Source organism: Pseudophryne corroboree, chromosome 8, assembly GCF_028390025.1.
Source record: "Pseudophryne corroboree isolate aPseCor3 chromosome 8, aPseCor3.hap2, whole genome shotgun sequence".
Classification (NCBI taxonomy): Eukaryota; Metazoa; Chordata; class Amphibia; order Anura; family Myobatrachidae; genus Pseudophryne; species Pseudophryne corroboree.
The window spans coordinates 21,716,872-21,732,637 of NC_086451.1; the positions used below are offsets into that span (position 1 = coordinate 21,716,872).

The 15,766-nt window shown below is 50.2% G+C and overlaps 1 protein-coding gene across 2 annotated transcripts in view; it reads right to left on the reverse strand.

Annotated features, from left to right (window-relative positions):
• The window catches only part of TBC1D25 (TBC1 domain family member 25), a 37,462-nt gene extending 24,615 nt beyond the window's left edge, over positions 1 to 12,847 (reverse strand). For both annotated transcript variants that reach the window (XR_010182929.1, XM_063936035.1), the window contains exons 1-2: positions 12,700 to 12,847; positions 11,706 to 11,815 (exon numbers count right to left, since the gene is read on the reverse strand). Coding sequence is in view for 1 of the 2 variants with exons in the window: in XM_063936035.1 (XP_063792105.1) it covers positions 11,706 to 11,815; positions 12,700 to 12,816 (227 nt within the window). In the remaining variant the exon portion in view is untranslated. The remainder of the gene's footprint in view (positions 1 to 11,705; positions 11,816 to 12,699) is intronic.
• Positions 12,848 to 15,766: the final 2,919 nt, after the last annotated feature.

Genomic DNA, 15,766 nt, shown 5'->3' on the forward strand with positions numbered 1-15,766 from the left:
CCTGTGGCCTTTCCCAATGGTGTACAATCCTATTGGAAGACTTCTGGAGGAAGTCCCCATTCTCCCGGGTGGAGGTCGTGTCTGTTGAGAAGATCTGCTTCCCAGTTGTCCACTCCGGGAATGAACACTGCTGACAGTGCTAACACATGATTTTCCGCCTATCGGAGAATCCTTGTGGCTTCTGCCATCGCCATCCTGCTTCTTGTGCCGCCCTGTTGGTTTACATGGGCAACTGCCGTGATGTTGTCTGATTGGATCAGTACCGGCTGGTTTTGAAGCAGAGGCCTTGCCGGCCTCAGGGCATTGTAAATGGCCCTCAGGTCCAGAATATTTATGTGTAGGGAAATAACCTGACTTGACCAAAGTCCCTGGAAATTTCTTCCCTGTGTGACTGCCTCCCAGCCTCAAAGGCTGGAATCCATGGTCACTAGGACCTAGTCCTGTATGCCGAACCTGCGGCCCTCTTGAAGATGGGCACTCTGCAGCCACCACAGTAGAGATACCCTGGTCCTTGGAGACAGGGTTATCAGCCTATGCATCGGAAGATGCGATCCGGACCACTTGTCCAACAGGTCCCTCTGAAAAGTTCTTGTATGGAACCTGCCTAATGGGATTGCTTCGTAGGAAGCTACCATTTTTCCCAGGACTCGCGTGCAATGATGCACCGCTACCTATTTTGGCTTCAGGAGGTCTCTGACTAGAGATGACAACTCCTTGGCTTTCTCCTCCGGGAGAAACACTATTTCTGGTTTATGTCCAGAACCATCCCCAGGAACAGTAGACGTGTCATAGGAACCAGCTGTGACTTTGGACTGTTTAGAATCCAACCATGCTTTTGTAGCACTTTCCAAAATAGTGCTACCCCGACTACCAACTGCTCCTTGGACTTCGCCCTTATAACGAGATTGTCCAAGTACGGGATAATTACAACTCCCTTTTTTTGAAGGAGTATCAACATTTCGGCCATTACCTTGATAAAACACCCTCGGTGCCATGTACAGTCCAACGGCAGTGTCTGGACTTGGTAATGGTAATCCTGTACCACAAATCTGAGGTACTCCTGGCGAGGATGGTAAATGGGGACATGCAGGTAAGCATCCTTGATGTCCCAGGATACCATGTAATCCCCCTCGTCCAGGCTTGGAATAACCGCCCTGAGCAATTCCATCTTGAACTTGAATTTTTGTGTTCAAGGATTTTAAATATAAAATGGGTCACACCGAACCATGCGGTTTCGGTACCCCAACCCGTGTGGAATAGTAACCCCGTCCTTGTTGAAGTAGGGGCACCTTGAGTATTACCTGCTGGGAATACCGCTTATTAATTGCCTCTAGCACAGCCTCCCTGCCTGAGGGAGTTGTCAGCAAGGCATATTTTAGGAAACGGCTGGGGGGAGACATCTCGAATTCCAGCTTGTACCCCTGAAATACTACTTGAAAGAAACAGGGATCCACCTGTGAGCGAGCCCACTAATTGCTGAAATTTTTGAGACGGCCCCCCACCGTACCTGGCTACACCTGTGGAGCACCCGCGTCATGGTGTGGCCTCACAGGAGGCGGGGGAAGAATCTTGATTCTGGGAACAGGCTGACTGGTGCAGCTTTTTTCCCTCTACCCTTGTCTCTGTACAGAAAGGAAGCGCCATTTGACCCGCTTGCTTTTCTGAAGCCGAAAGGACTGTACCTTTGTCTGTGAGGAAACCTGAGGTAAAATTATTTCTTCCCAGCAGTTGCTGTGGATACGAGGTCCCAGAGACCATCCCCAAATAATTCCTCACCCTTATAAGGCTCTCTATGCGCTTTTTAAGTCAGCATCACCTGTCCAGTGACAGGTCTCTAATACCCTCCTGACAGAATGGACATTACATTTATTTTGGATGCCAGCCGGCAAAATATCCCTCTGTGCATCCCCCATATATAAGACGACGTCTTTAATATGTTTTTATGTTTGCCAACTAGTATCCCTGTTTGACAGGGTCACCGACCACGCTGCAGCAGCACTATCTGCAGGTCTCAGTCTAGTACCTGAGTGTGTAAATACAGACTTCAGGATAGCCTCCTGTTTTTTATCAACAGGTACCTATTAAAGTGGCCGTATCCTAAGACGGCAGTGCCACCTTTTTTGACAAACGTGTGAGCGCCTTATCCACCCTAGGGGATATCTCCCAGCGTAACTTATCCACCTGGCGGGAAAGGGTACGCCATCAGTAACTTTTTATAAATTACCAGTTTCTTAACGGGGGAACCCACGCTTTCACACACTTCATTTATTCATCTGATGGGGGAACAAAACACTGCCTGTTTTTTCTCCCCAAACCTAAAACCCATTTTTAGAGGTGCTTGGGTTAAAGTCAGAAATGTATAACACATTTTTTATTGCCGGGATCACGTCACGGATGTTCCTAGTGGATTGTGTATATGTCTCCACCTTGTCGACACTGGAGTCAGACTCCGTGACGACATCTGTGTCTGCCATCTGAGAGAGCGGGCGTTTTTGAGCCCCTGATGGCCTTTGAGACGCCTGGGCAGGCGCGGGCTGCGAAGCCGGCTGTCCCACAGCTGTTACGTCATCCACCCTTTTATGTAAGGAGTTGACACTGTCGGTTAATACCTTTCACCTATCCATCCACTCTGGTGTCGGCCCCACAGGGGGCGACATCACATATATCGGCCTCTGTTCTGTCACCATATAAGCCTCCTCATTCAACATGTCGACACAGCCGTACCGACACACCGCAGACACACAGGGAATGCTCTAAACGAGGACAGGACCCACAAAAGCCCTTTGGGGGGACAGAGTAAGAGTATGCCAGCACACACCAGAGCGCTATATATATACAGGGACTAACTGAGTTATGTCCCTAATAGCTTTTATATAATATACTGTATACAGTGCCAATTTTAATGCCCCCCCTCTCTTTTCCCTCTTACTGTGCAGGGAAGAGCCAGGGAGCTTCCCTCCAGCCGAGCTGTGAGGGAAAAATGGCGCCAGTGTGCTGAGGAGATAGGCTCCGCCCCTTTTTCGCGGCCTATTCTCCCGTTTTTTATGGAATTCTGGCAGGGGTATTTACCTCATATATAGCCCCTGGGGCCATATATTGAGGTATTTTAGCCAGCCAAGGTGTTTTTATTGCTGCCTCAGGGCGCCCCCCCCCCCAGCGCCCTGCACCCTCAGTGACCGGAGTGTGAAGTGTGTGAGAGGAGCAATGGCGCACAGCTGCAGTGCTGTGCGCTACCTTGGTGAAGACAGAGTCTTCATGCCGCCGATTTTCCGGACCATCTTCTTGCTTCTGGCTCTGTAAGGGGGACGGCGGCGCGGCTCCGGGACTGAACATCAAGGCTGGGCCTGCGGTCGATCCCTCTGGAGCTAATGGTGTCCAGTAGCCTAAGAAGCCCAATCCGGCTGCAAGCAGGCGAGTTCGCTTCTTCTCCCCTTAGTCCCTCGCTGCAGTGAGCCTGTTGCCAGCAGGTCTCACTGAAAATAACAAAGTCTAAGACTATAACTTTCTAAGAGCTCAGGAGAGCCCCTAGTGTGCATCCAACCTCGGCCGGGCACGAAATCTAACTGAGGCTTGGAGGAGGGTCATAGTGGGAGGAGCCAGTGCACACCAGGTAGTCTAAGATCTTTCTAGAGTGCCCAGCCTCCTTCGGAGCCCGCTATTCCCCATGGTCCTTACGGAGTTCCCAGCATCCACTAGGACGTTAGAGAAATGCAGGTTCCGAGTCTACAGACGTTGAGACCTCCAAAGAACATAAAGCAGAATCGTGATTCTGACCTGTACCAAAGTATCAATTGATCCTGATGTAAAACATCCTGTAACCTAGAGGACAATTGTTCCACAACCTACCTGCTCCGGACAAGGTAGAACCCCGCTGCCGTATATGTGCTTTCGATGGATCCCTGAGCCAGGTTGCCTCAGGAAAACGGCAGCTTGTTGGGCCGGCGATACCTTAAGGGGTATACCCTAGAGAGGTTCTGATACCCTTTTGTGCCGTCTGCGGGGAAAGGATAGGAAAACAAACATTGTTTGATACCTGAAATTGTGTATTCGGGTGTCTGCCGGCCGCCTACCGGAGCATGTCCAGCTACTCCGAAACTGGACCAGTCGCTGCCATTTCGTCATCGGCGTCGAACCCTGATGGACTTGACGTGTCCGTCTCCTTTACCTGCAGTATCAGCCGAACTGCTGTACAATGCACCGGGATATTCTGAGACACTGGTTCAGACTCCCCAGAAAACAGACATCATTAGTATTGTAACACGGAAGGTTAACAAGGTTCCTTTAGAAACCTGGAGAGGTGAAATGACGTACAAGGTCTCTGGTTAAAAGCGACATTACCTGTATAATCTGAGCTGTTCAAACAGGAGTGTCCTGCAGGTGCGTGGAGGGCTAAGCAGATGGTTCCACCGCATACTTCACACCTAAGAGGGAATTCTTTACTATCCCAGGTGAGACAAACTAAAGGAGAAAAGGTGGGTTAAATAAACACAGCCCTATGTAAGGTCTGCACTATAATGTGTGACCGACACGATTCAAATAAACTTTCTGGAGCAGCGGAGACCTGAACCAGTAGCGCTGTGCTGTGGGATAGGAGTCTTAGCCCTAGGCTATAGGAGCTCCCCTTAAAGTTTTTTTTTTTTTTTTTTTTTTTCAAACCTCTGTTCAGATACCCGCTACTAGCGTACTGAGCCACATCGCTATTTGTCTGATGCCTTACACACATTCCCAAATTACAAATAGCATTAGTAACTAGTGACACCAAGGAATCATAAAGGGAAGGCAACACCCCGCCCTGCGTTGAGGACTGAAGAGATGGCTGCCCCGCACAATCCCCACCTAACAGGTATTTCTCTGACTGTCCAGGTGATATGAACGAAAGGAGAAAAGGTGGGTTAAATAAACACAGCCCTATGTAAGGTCTGCACTATAATGTGTGACCGACACGATTCAAATAAACTTTCTGGAGCAGCGGAGACCTGAACCAGTAGCGCTGCGCTGTGGGACAGGAGTCTTAGCCACTAGGCTATAGGATCTCCCCTTAAAGTTTTTTTTTTTTTGGATGTTCAGATACCCGCTACTAGCGTACTGAGCCACAGCGCTATTTGTCTGATGCCTTAAATACATTCCCCAAATTACAAATAGCATTAGTAACTAGTGACACCAAGGAATAATAAAGGGAAGGCAACACCCCACCCTGTATGTAGTGTACCGCTAATTTAGGTGCACCAGAAGTTTCTCGGAGGTTGCGCTGGCTTTCCAAAATGGTGACCAGCCTGCGAGAAAAGATGGGGGAAAATGTTATGTGGCAAGGTGGGGTATTCTGTTTCTAGAAAACATTGCGGAAGTGTTTGTTTTATCCCCTATATATGGTATTGTATGGATATATCTATATACATACCCACACACACTTAAAATAAGAATTTACTTACCGATAATTCTATTTCTCGTAGTCCGTAGTGGATGCTGGGGACTCCGTCAGGACCATGGGGAATAGCGGCTCCGCAGGAGACAGGGCACAAAAATAAAGCTTTAGGATTAGGTGGTGTGTACTGGCTCCTCCCCCTATGACCCTCCTCCAAGCCTCAGTTAGGATACTGTGCCCGGACGAGCGTACACAATAAGGAAGGATTTTGAATCCCGGGTAAGACTCATACCAGCCACACCAATCACACCGTACAACCTGTGATCTGAACCCAGTTAACAGTATGACAAACGTAGGAGCCTCTGAACAGACGGCTCACAACAATAACAACCCGAATTTGTTTGTAACAATAACTATGTACAAGTATTGCAGACAATCCGCACTTGGGATGGGCGCCCAGCATCCACTACGGACTACGAGAAATAGAATTATCGGTAAGTAAATTCTTATTTTCTCTAACGTCCTAAGTGGATGCTGGGGACTCCGTCAGGACCATGGGGATTATACCAAAGCTCCCAAACGGGCGGGAGAGTGCGGATGACTCTGCAGCACCGAATGAGAGAACTCAAGGTCCTCCTCAGCCAGGGTATCAAATTTGTAGAATTTTGCAAATGTGTTTGCCCCTGACCAAGTAGCAGCTCGGCAGAGTTGTAATGCCGAGACCCCCCGGGCAGCCGCCCAGGATGAGCCCACTTTCCTTGTGGAATGGGCCTTGACAGATTTAGGTTGTGGCAAGCCTGCCACAGAATGTGCAAGTTGAATTGTGCTACAAATCCAACGAGCAATCGTCTGCTTAGAAGCAGGAGCACCCATCTTGTTGGGTGCATACAATATAAACAGTGAGTCAGACTTTCTGACTCCCGCCGTTCTTGAAATATATATTTTCAATGCCCGGACCACGTCCAACAACTTGGAATCCTCCAAATCGTTAGTAGCCGCAGGCACCACAATAGGCTGGTTCAGGTGAAACGCTGAAACCACCTTAGGCAGAAAATGAGGACGTGTCCGCAGTTCTGCCCTGTCCGTATGGAAAATCAGATATGGGCTCTTATATGATAAAGCCGCCAATTCTGATACTCTCCTGGCTGAAGCCAGGGCCAGTAGCATGGTTACTTTCCATGTAAGATACTTCAACTCCACCGATTTGAGCGGCTCAAACCAATGGGATTTGAGAAAATCCAAGACTACATTAAGATCCCACGGTGCCACTGGGGGCACAACCGGGGGCTGTATATGTAGTACTCCTTTTACAAAAGTCTGGACTTCAGGAACTGAAGCCAATTCTTTCTGGAAGAAAATCGACAGGGCCGAAATTTGAACCTTAATGGACCCCAATTTGAGGCCCATAGACAATCCTGTTTGCAGGAAATGTAGGAATCGACCCAGTTGAAATTCCTCCGTGGGGGCCTTCCTGGCCTCACACCACGCAACATATTTTCTCCAAATGCGGTGATAATGTTGTGCAGTCACCTCCTTCCTGGCTTTTACCAGTGTAGGAATGACCTCTTCCGGAATGCCTTTTTCCCTTAGAATTCGGCGTTCAACCGCCATGCCGTCAAACGCAGCCGCGGTAAGTCTTGGAATAGACACGGTCCCTGCTGAAGCAGGTCCCGTCTTAGAGGTAGAGGCCACGGATCCTCCGTGAGCATCTCTTGAAGTTCCGGGTACCAAGTTCTTCTTGGCCAATCCGGAGCCACTAGTATCGTTCTTACTCCCTTTTGCCGTATAATTCTCAGTACTTTTGGTATGAGAGGCAGAGGAGGGAACACATACACTGACTGGAACACCCACGGTGTTACCAGAGCGTCCACAGCTATTGCCTGAGGGTCTCTTGACCTGGCGCAATACCTGTCCAGTTTTTTGTTGAGGCGGGACGCCATCATATCCACCATTGGTTTTTCCCAACGGTTCACAATCATGTGGAAGACTTCTGGATGAAGTCCCCACTCTCCCGGGTGTAGATCGTGTCTGCTGAGGAAGTCTGCTTCCCAGTTGTCCACTCCCGGAATGAATACTGCTGACAGTGCTATCACATGATCTTCCGCCCAAGAATCCTTGCAGCTTCTGCCATTGCTGTCCTGCTTCTTGTGCCGCCCTGTCTGTTTACGTGGGCGACTGCCGTGATGTTGTCCGACTGGATCAACACCGGCTGACCCTGAAGCAGGGGTTTTGCCAGACTTAGAGCATTGTAAATCGCTCTTAGCTCCAGTATATTTATGTGAAGAGACATCTCCAGGCCTGTATGCCGAATCTGCGGCCCTCTAACAGATGAGCACTCTGCAACCACCACAGAAGAGACACCCTTGTCCGTGGGGATAAGGTTATCCGCTGATGCATCTGCAGCTGCGATCCGGACCATTTGTCCAGCAGATCCCACTGAAAAGTTCGTGCGTGGAATCTGCCGAATGGAATCGCTTCGTAAGAAGCCACCATCTTTCCCAGGACTCTTGTGCATTGATGCACAGACACTGTCCCTGGTTTTAGGAGGTTCCTGACAAGTTCGGATAACTCCCTGGCTTTCTCCTCCGGAAGAAACACCTTTTTCTGAACCGTGTCCAGAATCATTCCCAGGAACAGCAGACGTGTCGTCGGGGTCAACTGAGATTTTGGAAAATTCAGAATCCACCCGTGTTGTTGCAGCACTAGTTGGGTTAGTGCTACTCCGTCCTCCAGCTGTTCTCTGGACCTTGCCCTTATCAGGAGATCGTCCAAGTAAGGGATAATTAATACGCCTCTTCTTCGCAGAAGAATCATCATTTCGGCCATTACCTTGGTAAAGACCCGAGGTGCCGTGGACAATCCAAACGGCAGCGTCTGAAACTGATAATGACAGTTTTGCACCACGAACCTGAGGTACCCTTGATGTGAAGGGCAAATTGGGACATGCAGGTAAGCATCCTTTATGTCCAGGGACACCATAAAGTCCCCTTCTTCCAGATTCGCTATCACTGCTCTGAGTGACTCCATCTTGAACTTGAATTTTTGTATGTACAGGTTCAAAGATTTCAGATTTAGAATAGGTCTTACCGAGCCGTCCGGCTTCGGTACCACAAATAGCGTGGAGTAATACCCCTTTCCCTGTTGTAGGAGGGGTACCTTGACTATCACCTGCTGAGAAAACAGCTTGTGAATGGCTTCCAATACCGTTGCCCTGTCTGAGGGAGACGTTGGCAAAGCAGACTTAAGGGACCGGCGAGGGGGAGACTTCTCGAATTCCAACCTGTAACCCTGAGATACTACCTGCAGAATCCAGGAGCCGCCGCCGGGGAGCCCACTGTTATAAGCCATCACCCCCCCTCATACCTTGTACTATGCACAGAATGAATCCTCCCTGCACAGCCAGGAGAGGAAATGAGCTTTGAGCGGCCCGGGGAGCGCGGGACTGTGGAGCGGCGATGTCATGCTGCAGCGGCCAGGGAGCGGAGAGAGCCCGCCGTACAGAGCGGGAGTTAGCTCCGCCGCCAAATTTGAATCCGCTGCATAGTCAGCGGAAAGCGTCCTTGTATTCCCCGGCCGCCTCACTTAGTAAATGTATCTCCCCGGCCGCCTGTATGCTGCGGCCGGGGAACGGAGTGTGTAAATGTATCTCCCCGGCCGCCTGTATGCTGCGGCCGGGGAACGGAGTGTGTAAATGTATCTCCCCGGCCGCCTGTATGCTGCGGCCGGGGAACGGTCTTAAGTAGAGAGATGCATCTCCCCAGCCGCCTGTATGCTGCGGCCGGGGAACGGAGTGTGTAAATGTATCTCCCCGGCCGCCTGTATGCTGCGGCCGGGGAACGGAGTGTGTAAATGTATCTCCCCGGCCGCCTGTATGCTGCGGCCGGGGAACGGTCTTAAGTAGAGAGATGCATCTCCCCAGCCGCCTGTATGCTGCGGCCGGGGAACGGAGTGTGTAAATGTATCTCCCCGGCCGCCTGTATGCTGCGGCCGGGGAACGGTCTTAAGTAGAGAGATGCATCTCCCCAGCCGCCTGTATGCTGCGGCCGGGGAACGGAGTGTGTAAATGTATCTCCCCGGCCGCCTGTATGCTGCGGCCGGGGAACGGTCTTAAGTAGAGAGATGCATCTCCCCAGCCGCCTGTATGCTGCGGCCGGGGAACGGAGTGTGTAAATGTATCTCCCCGGCCGCCTGTATGCTGCGGCCGGGGAACGGTCTTAAGTAGAGAGATGCATCTCCCCAGCCGCCTGTATGCTGCGGCCGGGGAACGGAGTGTGTAAATGTATCTCCCCGGCCGCCTGTATGCTGCGGCCGGGGAACGGTCTTAAGTAGAGAGATGCATCTCCCCAGCCGCCTGTATGCTGCGGCCGGGGAACGGAGTGTGTAAATGTATCTCCCCGGCCGCCTGTATGCTGCGGCCGGGGAACGGTCTTAAGTAGAGAGATGCATCTCCCCAGCCGCCTGTATGCTGCGGCCGGGGAACGGAGTGTGTAAATGTATCTCCCCGGCCGCCTGTATGCTGCGGCCGGGGAACGGTCTTAAGTAGAGAGATGCATCTCCCCAGCCGCCTGTATGCTGCGGCCGGGGAACGGAGTGTGTAAATGTATCTCCCCGGCCGCCTGTATGCTGCGGCCGGGGAACGGTCTTAAGTAGAGAGATGCATCTCCCCAGCCGCCTGTATGCTGCGGCCGGGGAACGGGGAGTGCTGCGGTCGGGGAGAGGTGTGCATTACCCGCAGGGAGAATGTATTATATATCACCCGGCTGCCTGTATGCTGCAGCCGTGTAGTGAAGAGCGCTGAGCCCGCTTACAGAGCGGGCTGAAGCTCCGCCCCCCTCATAATGGCGCCAAGTTCAAATCAGTTAGTGCGCCTACACATTAAATCAAGTAAAAACATACATCAGTCTGGAGGGGGGGAGATTGTACTCACCGCTGTCCTGATGTAGTGTCGTCAGGAGCCGCACTCAGCGGTGTCTTGCTCGACCGATCGGCCCCGACACGCGCCGCAAGCAGCGGTGTCCGGCCACGTATATTGTGCTGTCGGAATCTTCTGCCGACGGAGTGACCCTGACACGCGCCGCACGCAGCGGTGTCCGGCCACTGATACTCACCGCTGCCGTGCTGCCGGAATCTTCTGCTGGATGGAGTGGTCTCGACACGCGCCGCACGCAGCGGTGTCCGCCAACTCAGGAGAGCTCAGTGTCTCCCTCAGCCAGGGCCCATCCCGAGCCGCACGCAGCTGCGATGGGACCCCGCCGGCAGCTCCCGCGGTGCAGACTGGCAGTGGCAGAGCTGCCAGTCTGTGCATGTGTGAAGAAAAATAAAATAATAAAGAAAAAAGTAAAAATTCTTCAGCTAAACCCAAGTGAACCAGCTCACCTCGGGCACTAAACTAAGACTAAGACTGGCTTGGAGGGGAGATAGTAGGGGAGGAGCTAGCCACAGTGTGAGAATTTTTAAAGTGCCAGCTCCCAATTACTGCCTACTATTTCCCCATTGTAACTACGCTCCAGTGGCCCCTAGTGGATGAAGGAGAAAGCAAGTTACAATGAAACCGAATCAGAGAGCTTGTTTTGTACAACGTAGATAATGGGCCTAATTCAGAGTTGATCGCAGCCGCAAATTTCTTAGCAGTTGTGCAAAACCATAGGGGTCATTCTGACCCGATCGCACGCTGCAGTTTATTGCAGCGGTGCGATCGGGTCAGAACTGCGCATGTGATGAAGGGCGCAGTTAGTGTGACCCGTCAGATATTATAGAAATCGCATCCCCAGATTGCTGAAGCCGCGCGCTGCAGCTTGTGTGTGTGTGTTTCAAGGCAGGTTCCAGGCGTGTTATTACTACATTCCACTAGATGCTGAAAACACAGAGTCTGAGACGCCATGCAGCTGCGTACGCAGCCGCATCTAGCGAAGTCTAGCAATCTGCGCATGCGCTATAGAAGACATCCGGACCTTTGTGCGAATCACAGTTGGATGCATCTCAGCGGCTTCTTTCAGTACACGAAATTAGATTTTTCACATGTCAACTGGGCAGATGTATATAAGGGAACCGTCTCGTGGGACGAGTAGCAAGCGTCACGCCATATTCGCAGTTGTGCGTAGGGTAGCTTAGGGTGTAAATCCCCTTACTAGTGACGACAACTGCGCTAGTGGACTAAAAATCAGCAGGCAGCGCACACATGAAGACGAGCGTATACTCGCACTGGCATTCCATTCATAGAATATCCCCACTCCGTGCGCGGCAGCGCAAAGAGCTGGGTGAAACACAGACTCAGAACACAGTGTGGAATGGAAACAGGCTAGCTGCGCCGGGTACACAGAACTGAGGTGCAAAGGGGTCTCACCCGTTGAGATCGAAGGCCCGGATCAGTATATGCTGAAGCACATCCAAAGAGGTGATCTGGGGGTCCACTGCGAAGGAGCGAGACTCTGGCTGCAGGATGCCCTCACATTTCTAAGGGATAAAGGACACGTAAGAGAGGTGGGTAAGGGAAGAATGGAGAATGCAGGTAGACGGATGAGAGGAAGACGGGCTATTAGAGGAATGCTCTGCAGCCCCAGGGTTATAGCGGGGAGCAGGCAGGGAAAGGGGCGTTTGGCTACAGGGTACGGCTTCTAGGGGGACAGTTATAATAGTAGGGGGATACAGAATAGAGGGGGGATGATAGAGATGTCTAATGTTATGTCAGGAAGACGTACAAGTCAGAATGGGAAACGTGCGCAGAAAGCTCGAATAGAATAGAGGGTGGTCTATAGAACTGGGAAAAGATGTAGAGGTGGTGGTATATATAGGGGAGGGGGTGACTGTATTAGGAAAAGATGGTGGCATATAAAGGGGAGGGGTATATACAGTAGGGGAGGGGTATATACAGTAGTGGAGTGGTTTATACAGTAGTGGAGGGGGTTAAACTATTGGGAAGTGATATAAAGTGGAGATATTGTATATATATATATATATATATATATATATATATATATGTATACACACACACACGAGAAGGGCTATGCATAAGGGTTATACTATTGGCGATATAGATAATAGAGTATATATATATATATATATATATATATATATATATATGAGGGTGATATACAGTAGTGGAAGGGGTCATGCTATAGGGAAATGATATAGTGAAAATATTTATGTGAGGTATATAGAATTGGGGATACATACAGGGTGGAGGAGTGGTAAGGAATGAGGTGGCAGATAATAGAGGGGGTATATACAGAGGGCAGGGACAGGAGGAGGCAATGGGAGAACTGTAAACACTGACAGGTGACGTCACTAGTAGAGGATAAGGTCCGCATGGTATTAGGGCCCAGGACCCCACCACTCACCCGGACCCGGACCCGCACCACCTCCCGTTCCTCCTCCTCCTCCATGGCCCGAGTCTCCCTCCGCCGTTTCCCCTCAATCTGCAGAACATCCGGGAATGACGTCACCTGACACGTCATCCCCAGCTGCGTGACATCATCATTCCTCCCACCGACCCCCTCCATCCACTAGAGCCCGAGCTCATAGCCTGCTATTGTTTCCGCGGGCGACATTTTTGTAAAGACCATGTCATATATAAAATCTAATAGTTGGCTTCAACAAAATGGCTCCTGTACAGGGGACATGAATCAGAGCAGGTGTAAAACCGCGGGTGTAGAGCCCCCAACCTCTCATTCAGACAGAGACTGTCTGGAAGAAGGGAGACCTTCATTTGAAGTGAAAAAAATAAAAAAAATTGGGAAATCTTTGTTCATGCATTCAATTAAATGAATCCATATTTATCAATGTATTATACATTCACCTGCACTATACAATTACATTACACATCAGTGTATGCATATAGTCAGGGCCAGATGAATAATGGGGTGGTTGAGACTATGGTACAGACCCAGGCCTATACATAAATATAGGCCCATCGTCATGACAACATGGCGCACAGCCGTCATGAACCAAAAGTATTAAAAATGTGTTTCTGTTTTCATCACAAAATGAGGCGATTTTTTTACTTTATGAATTTAGGGAGACATTGGGACCAGGGGTGGCCATCTTTAGTTTTGCCTGATCTCCGCCATCAATGTCTGTGCGTCGGCAATGTTTTTATTTTCACCAAAACCTTTCCGACTCCCCGGAATGACTTGCTAAGTTCCGCCTCCTCCACTGATGGCTGTCGATGGTAAAGCAGGCATGTCCAAACTGCGGCCCTCCAGCTGTTGTGAAACTACACATCTCCACTGTTATCAGTGCTTAGTAAATGTCCCCCTAAATCCTCACATAACACTGGCCACAGCTACTCTGCTTCTCGCAATAGGCCCTCTCCATTATATGTTTCTACAAGGATTTACTGCAGGTTTTGGGATGTCCTGTCCAGTTCTAGCTACTCAGCACTTCCAGTGAAGCAGTCTACGTACCCACTGACTGAGTAGAGCCGCTGGAAGATATGAAAGGCTGTGAGAGGAATTCTGGGCTAAATGGCCAGAGTGAGTAGGTGAAGGCTCTTATTGAAGTGCTAGAGAAAAGGGCTGTGAGAACAGGAGGGAGGAGGGCCCTGCTCTTAGGAGCTTACAATCTATATGTCGCATACCAGCCGTACAACATAATCTCACTGCAATATCTGATCTGTGACCTGTAATGGAGTGAGTTTGCTATCATCCCTCGGATTGGCTGCGACGGCACTCTGTGGGCGGAATTATGAGTGGCGAGCTGTATTGAGCGAAAAGTGACCCTTTTGGGTGCCCAAATGGGACTATTCGCGTCACGCCCATTAGTTTGGTCGGGTTTAGGCGGCAAAAACCGGCCTCTATGATCAGCGCAAAAAAAAAGATCAATTGAATATCGCCCCACGATCTAACATCAGACAGGTGCGATAGAACAATTAAATTACGCCCTTCATGTCTATGACATTAGTCATCAGTGGCTTGTTTAAAAAATAATAACTCATATTCTTTTAGTGTCAAAACAGGCCCTAATTAATCCGCATTTGTTTTTGGCAATACTGTTTTTAATTTTTAAAATCAGCATTTTATTAAGGTAAGCCCTCAGGCTTTGTGAGTGATACTGATCAGAATGTAATATCTGCAGAAGACGTGTAACATATGCAGCAACAAAGAACCTGGCTGCGGCTGGATGGGGAACGCTTGCTGAGACAGACCGTATGTGAGAGATGGGGACGGGGAATACTGGCGAGGAGGGAGAACCGGAGAACAGTGAGCTGTGATGAGAAAATGATCTGGGGCAGAGAGATCAGGGTTGGACTGGCCCACAGGGGTAGAGGGGAAACCACCGGTAGGCCCTACTGCCTGGGGGCCCACCCCCTCCTCTAGGGATCAGGTTCCAGACTGCGCTGTTACTAATCTAGTACATTATCTTCCATGCACTACAGTATTTACTGTATATATATATATCTAGGGGACCAACACTTGCAAAATGGTTAGGCAAACCAATGTGGTGGCTGGGCACCCCCCCTCTAGAGACTGGCCACACCCCTAAACATGGGCCCCTACCACAGCATCCCCCCGGTGGGCCCTACATGCCCCAGTCCTACACTGAGAGAGATCATATTGGGAATGCTACCACAGAACATCTTTCTCCCCCACAATGAGAAGTTTATTTTCCTCTGAGATAACAGAGGGTCCGATTCAGAGACGTTCACAAATGCTGTCACAGAGATTCGTAGTGAGACGTCCTGGAGGCATGTCAGATCCGCCACTTGTGTAAGAAGACGCTCGATAATTCACCTATGGTTGCGCAGCATGGCTATCGGAAGTAAGATTAATTTTATTATTATTAGTTGGAGCCATTGTAGATGCGTATGTGATCGCCGTCCGCAAGCAGTAACACAGCCCCAAAACAGTTGTATTACGCCTGCGTTTGAGTCGCCACTCCCCCAATACCTCCCACAAATGCCCCCCTCCCCGGCTATCACTCACTTTGCACATAAATCCTCACTGCACCCACACCATAAAACCATCGTGCCACATGTACAGTGTATCACACCCTCCCTCTCTAGGAGGGAACGTGTGACGGAGAAACAAAAAATAGCCCCGGAATAGGAGCCAGCCAAAACTAGCAATGATGACCCCTGACCCGTGCCCTGTAACCCCTAGCTCTGGTTATTGGATTCTCCCTATGTGCCTGTCTGGCTTCCAGCCTGTGCTATGTTAGCATGATACTGATCTGCTACCCACCTGTAACACTACTCGCCTGTCAGCGTGTGGATGTGATATCTCTGCAGTCAGACCTGTCTGCACGGCCCGGCTCAGGCAGTGAACACTGGGATGAGAACATGGTCAGAGCTCTGCTGAATATTAGTCCTTTTACCAAGATAAATCCACAATTAAAATATCAGCAGCTCAACCTACATACTGGGTCATAGTTAGAGCTGCAATCTCACATAGTACTGTATGTTTCTTT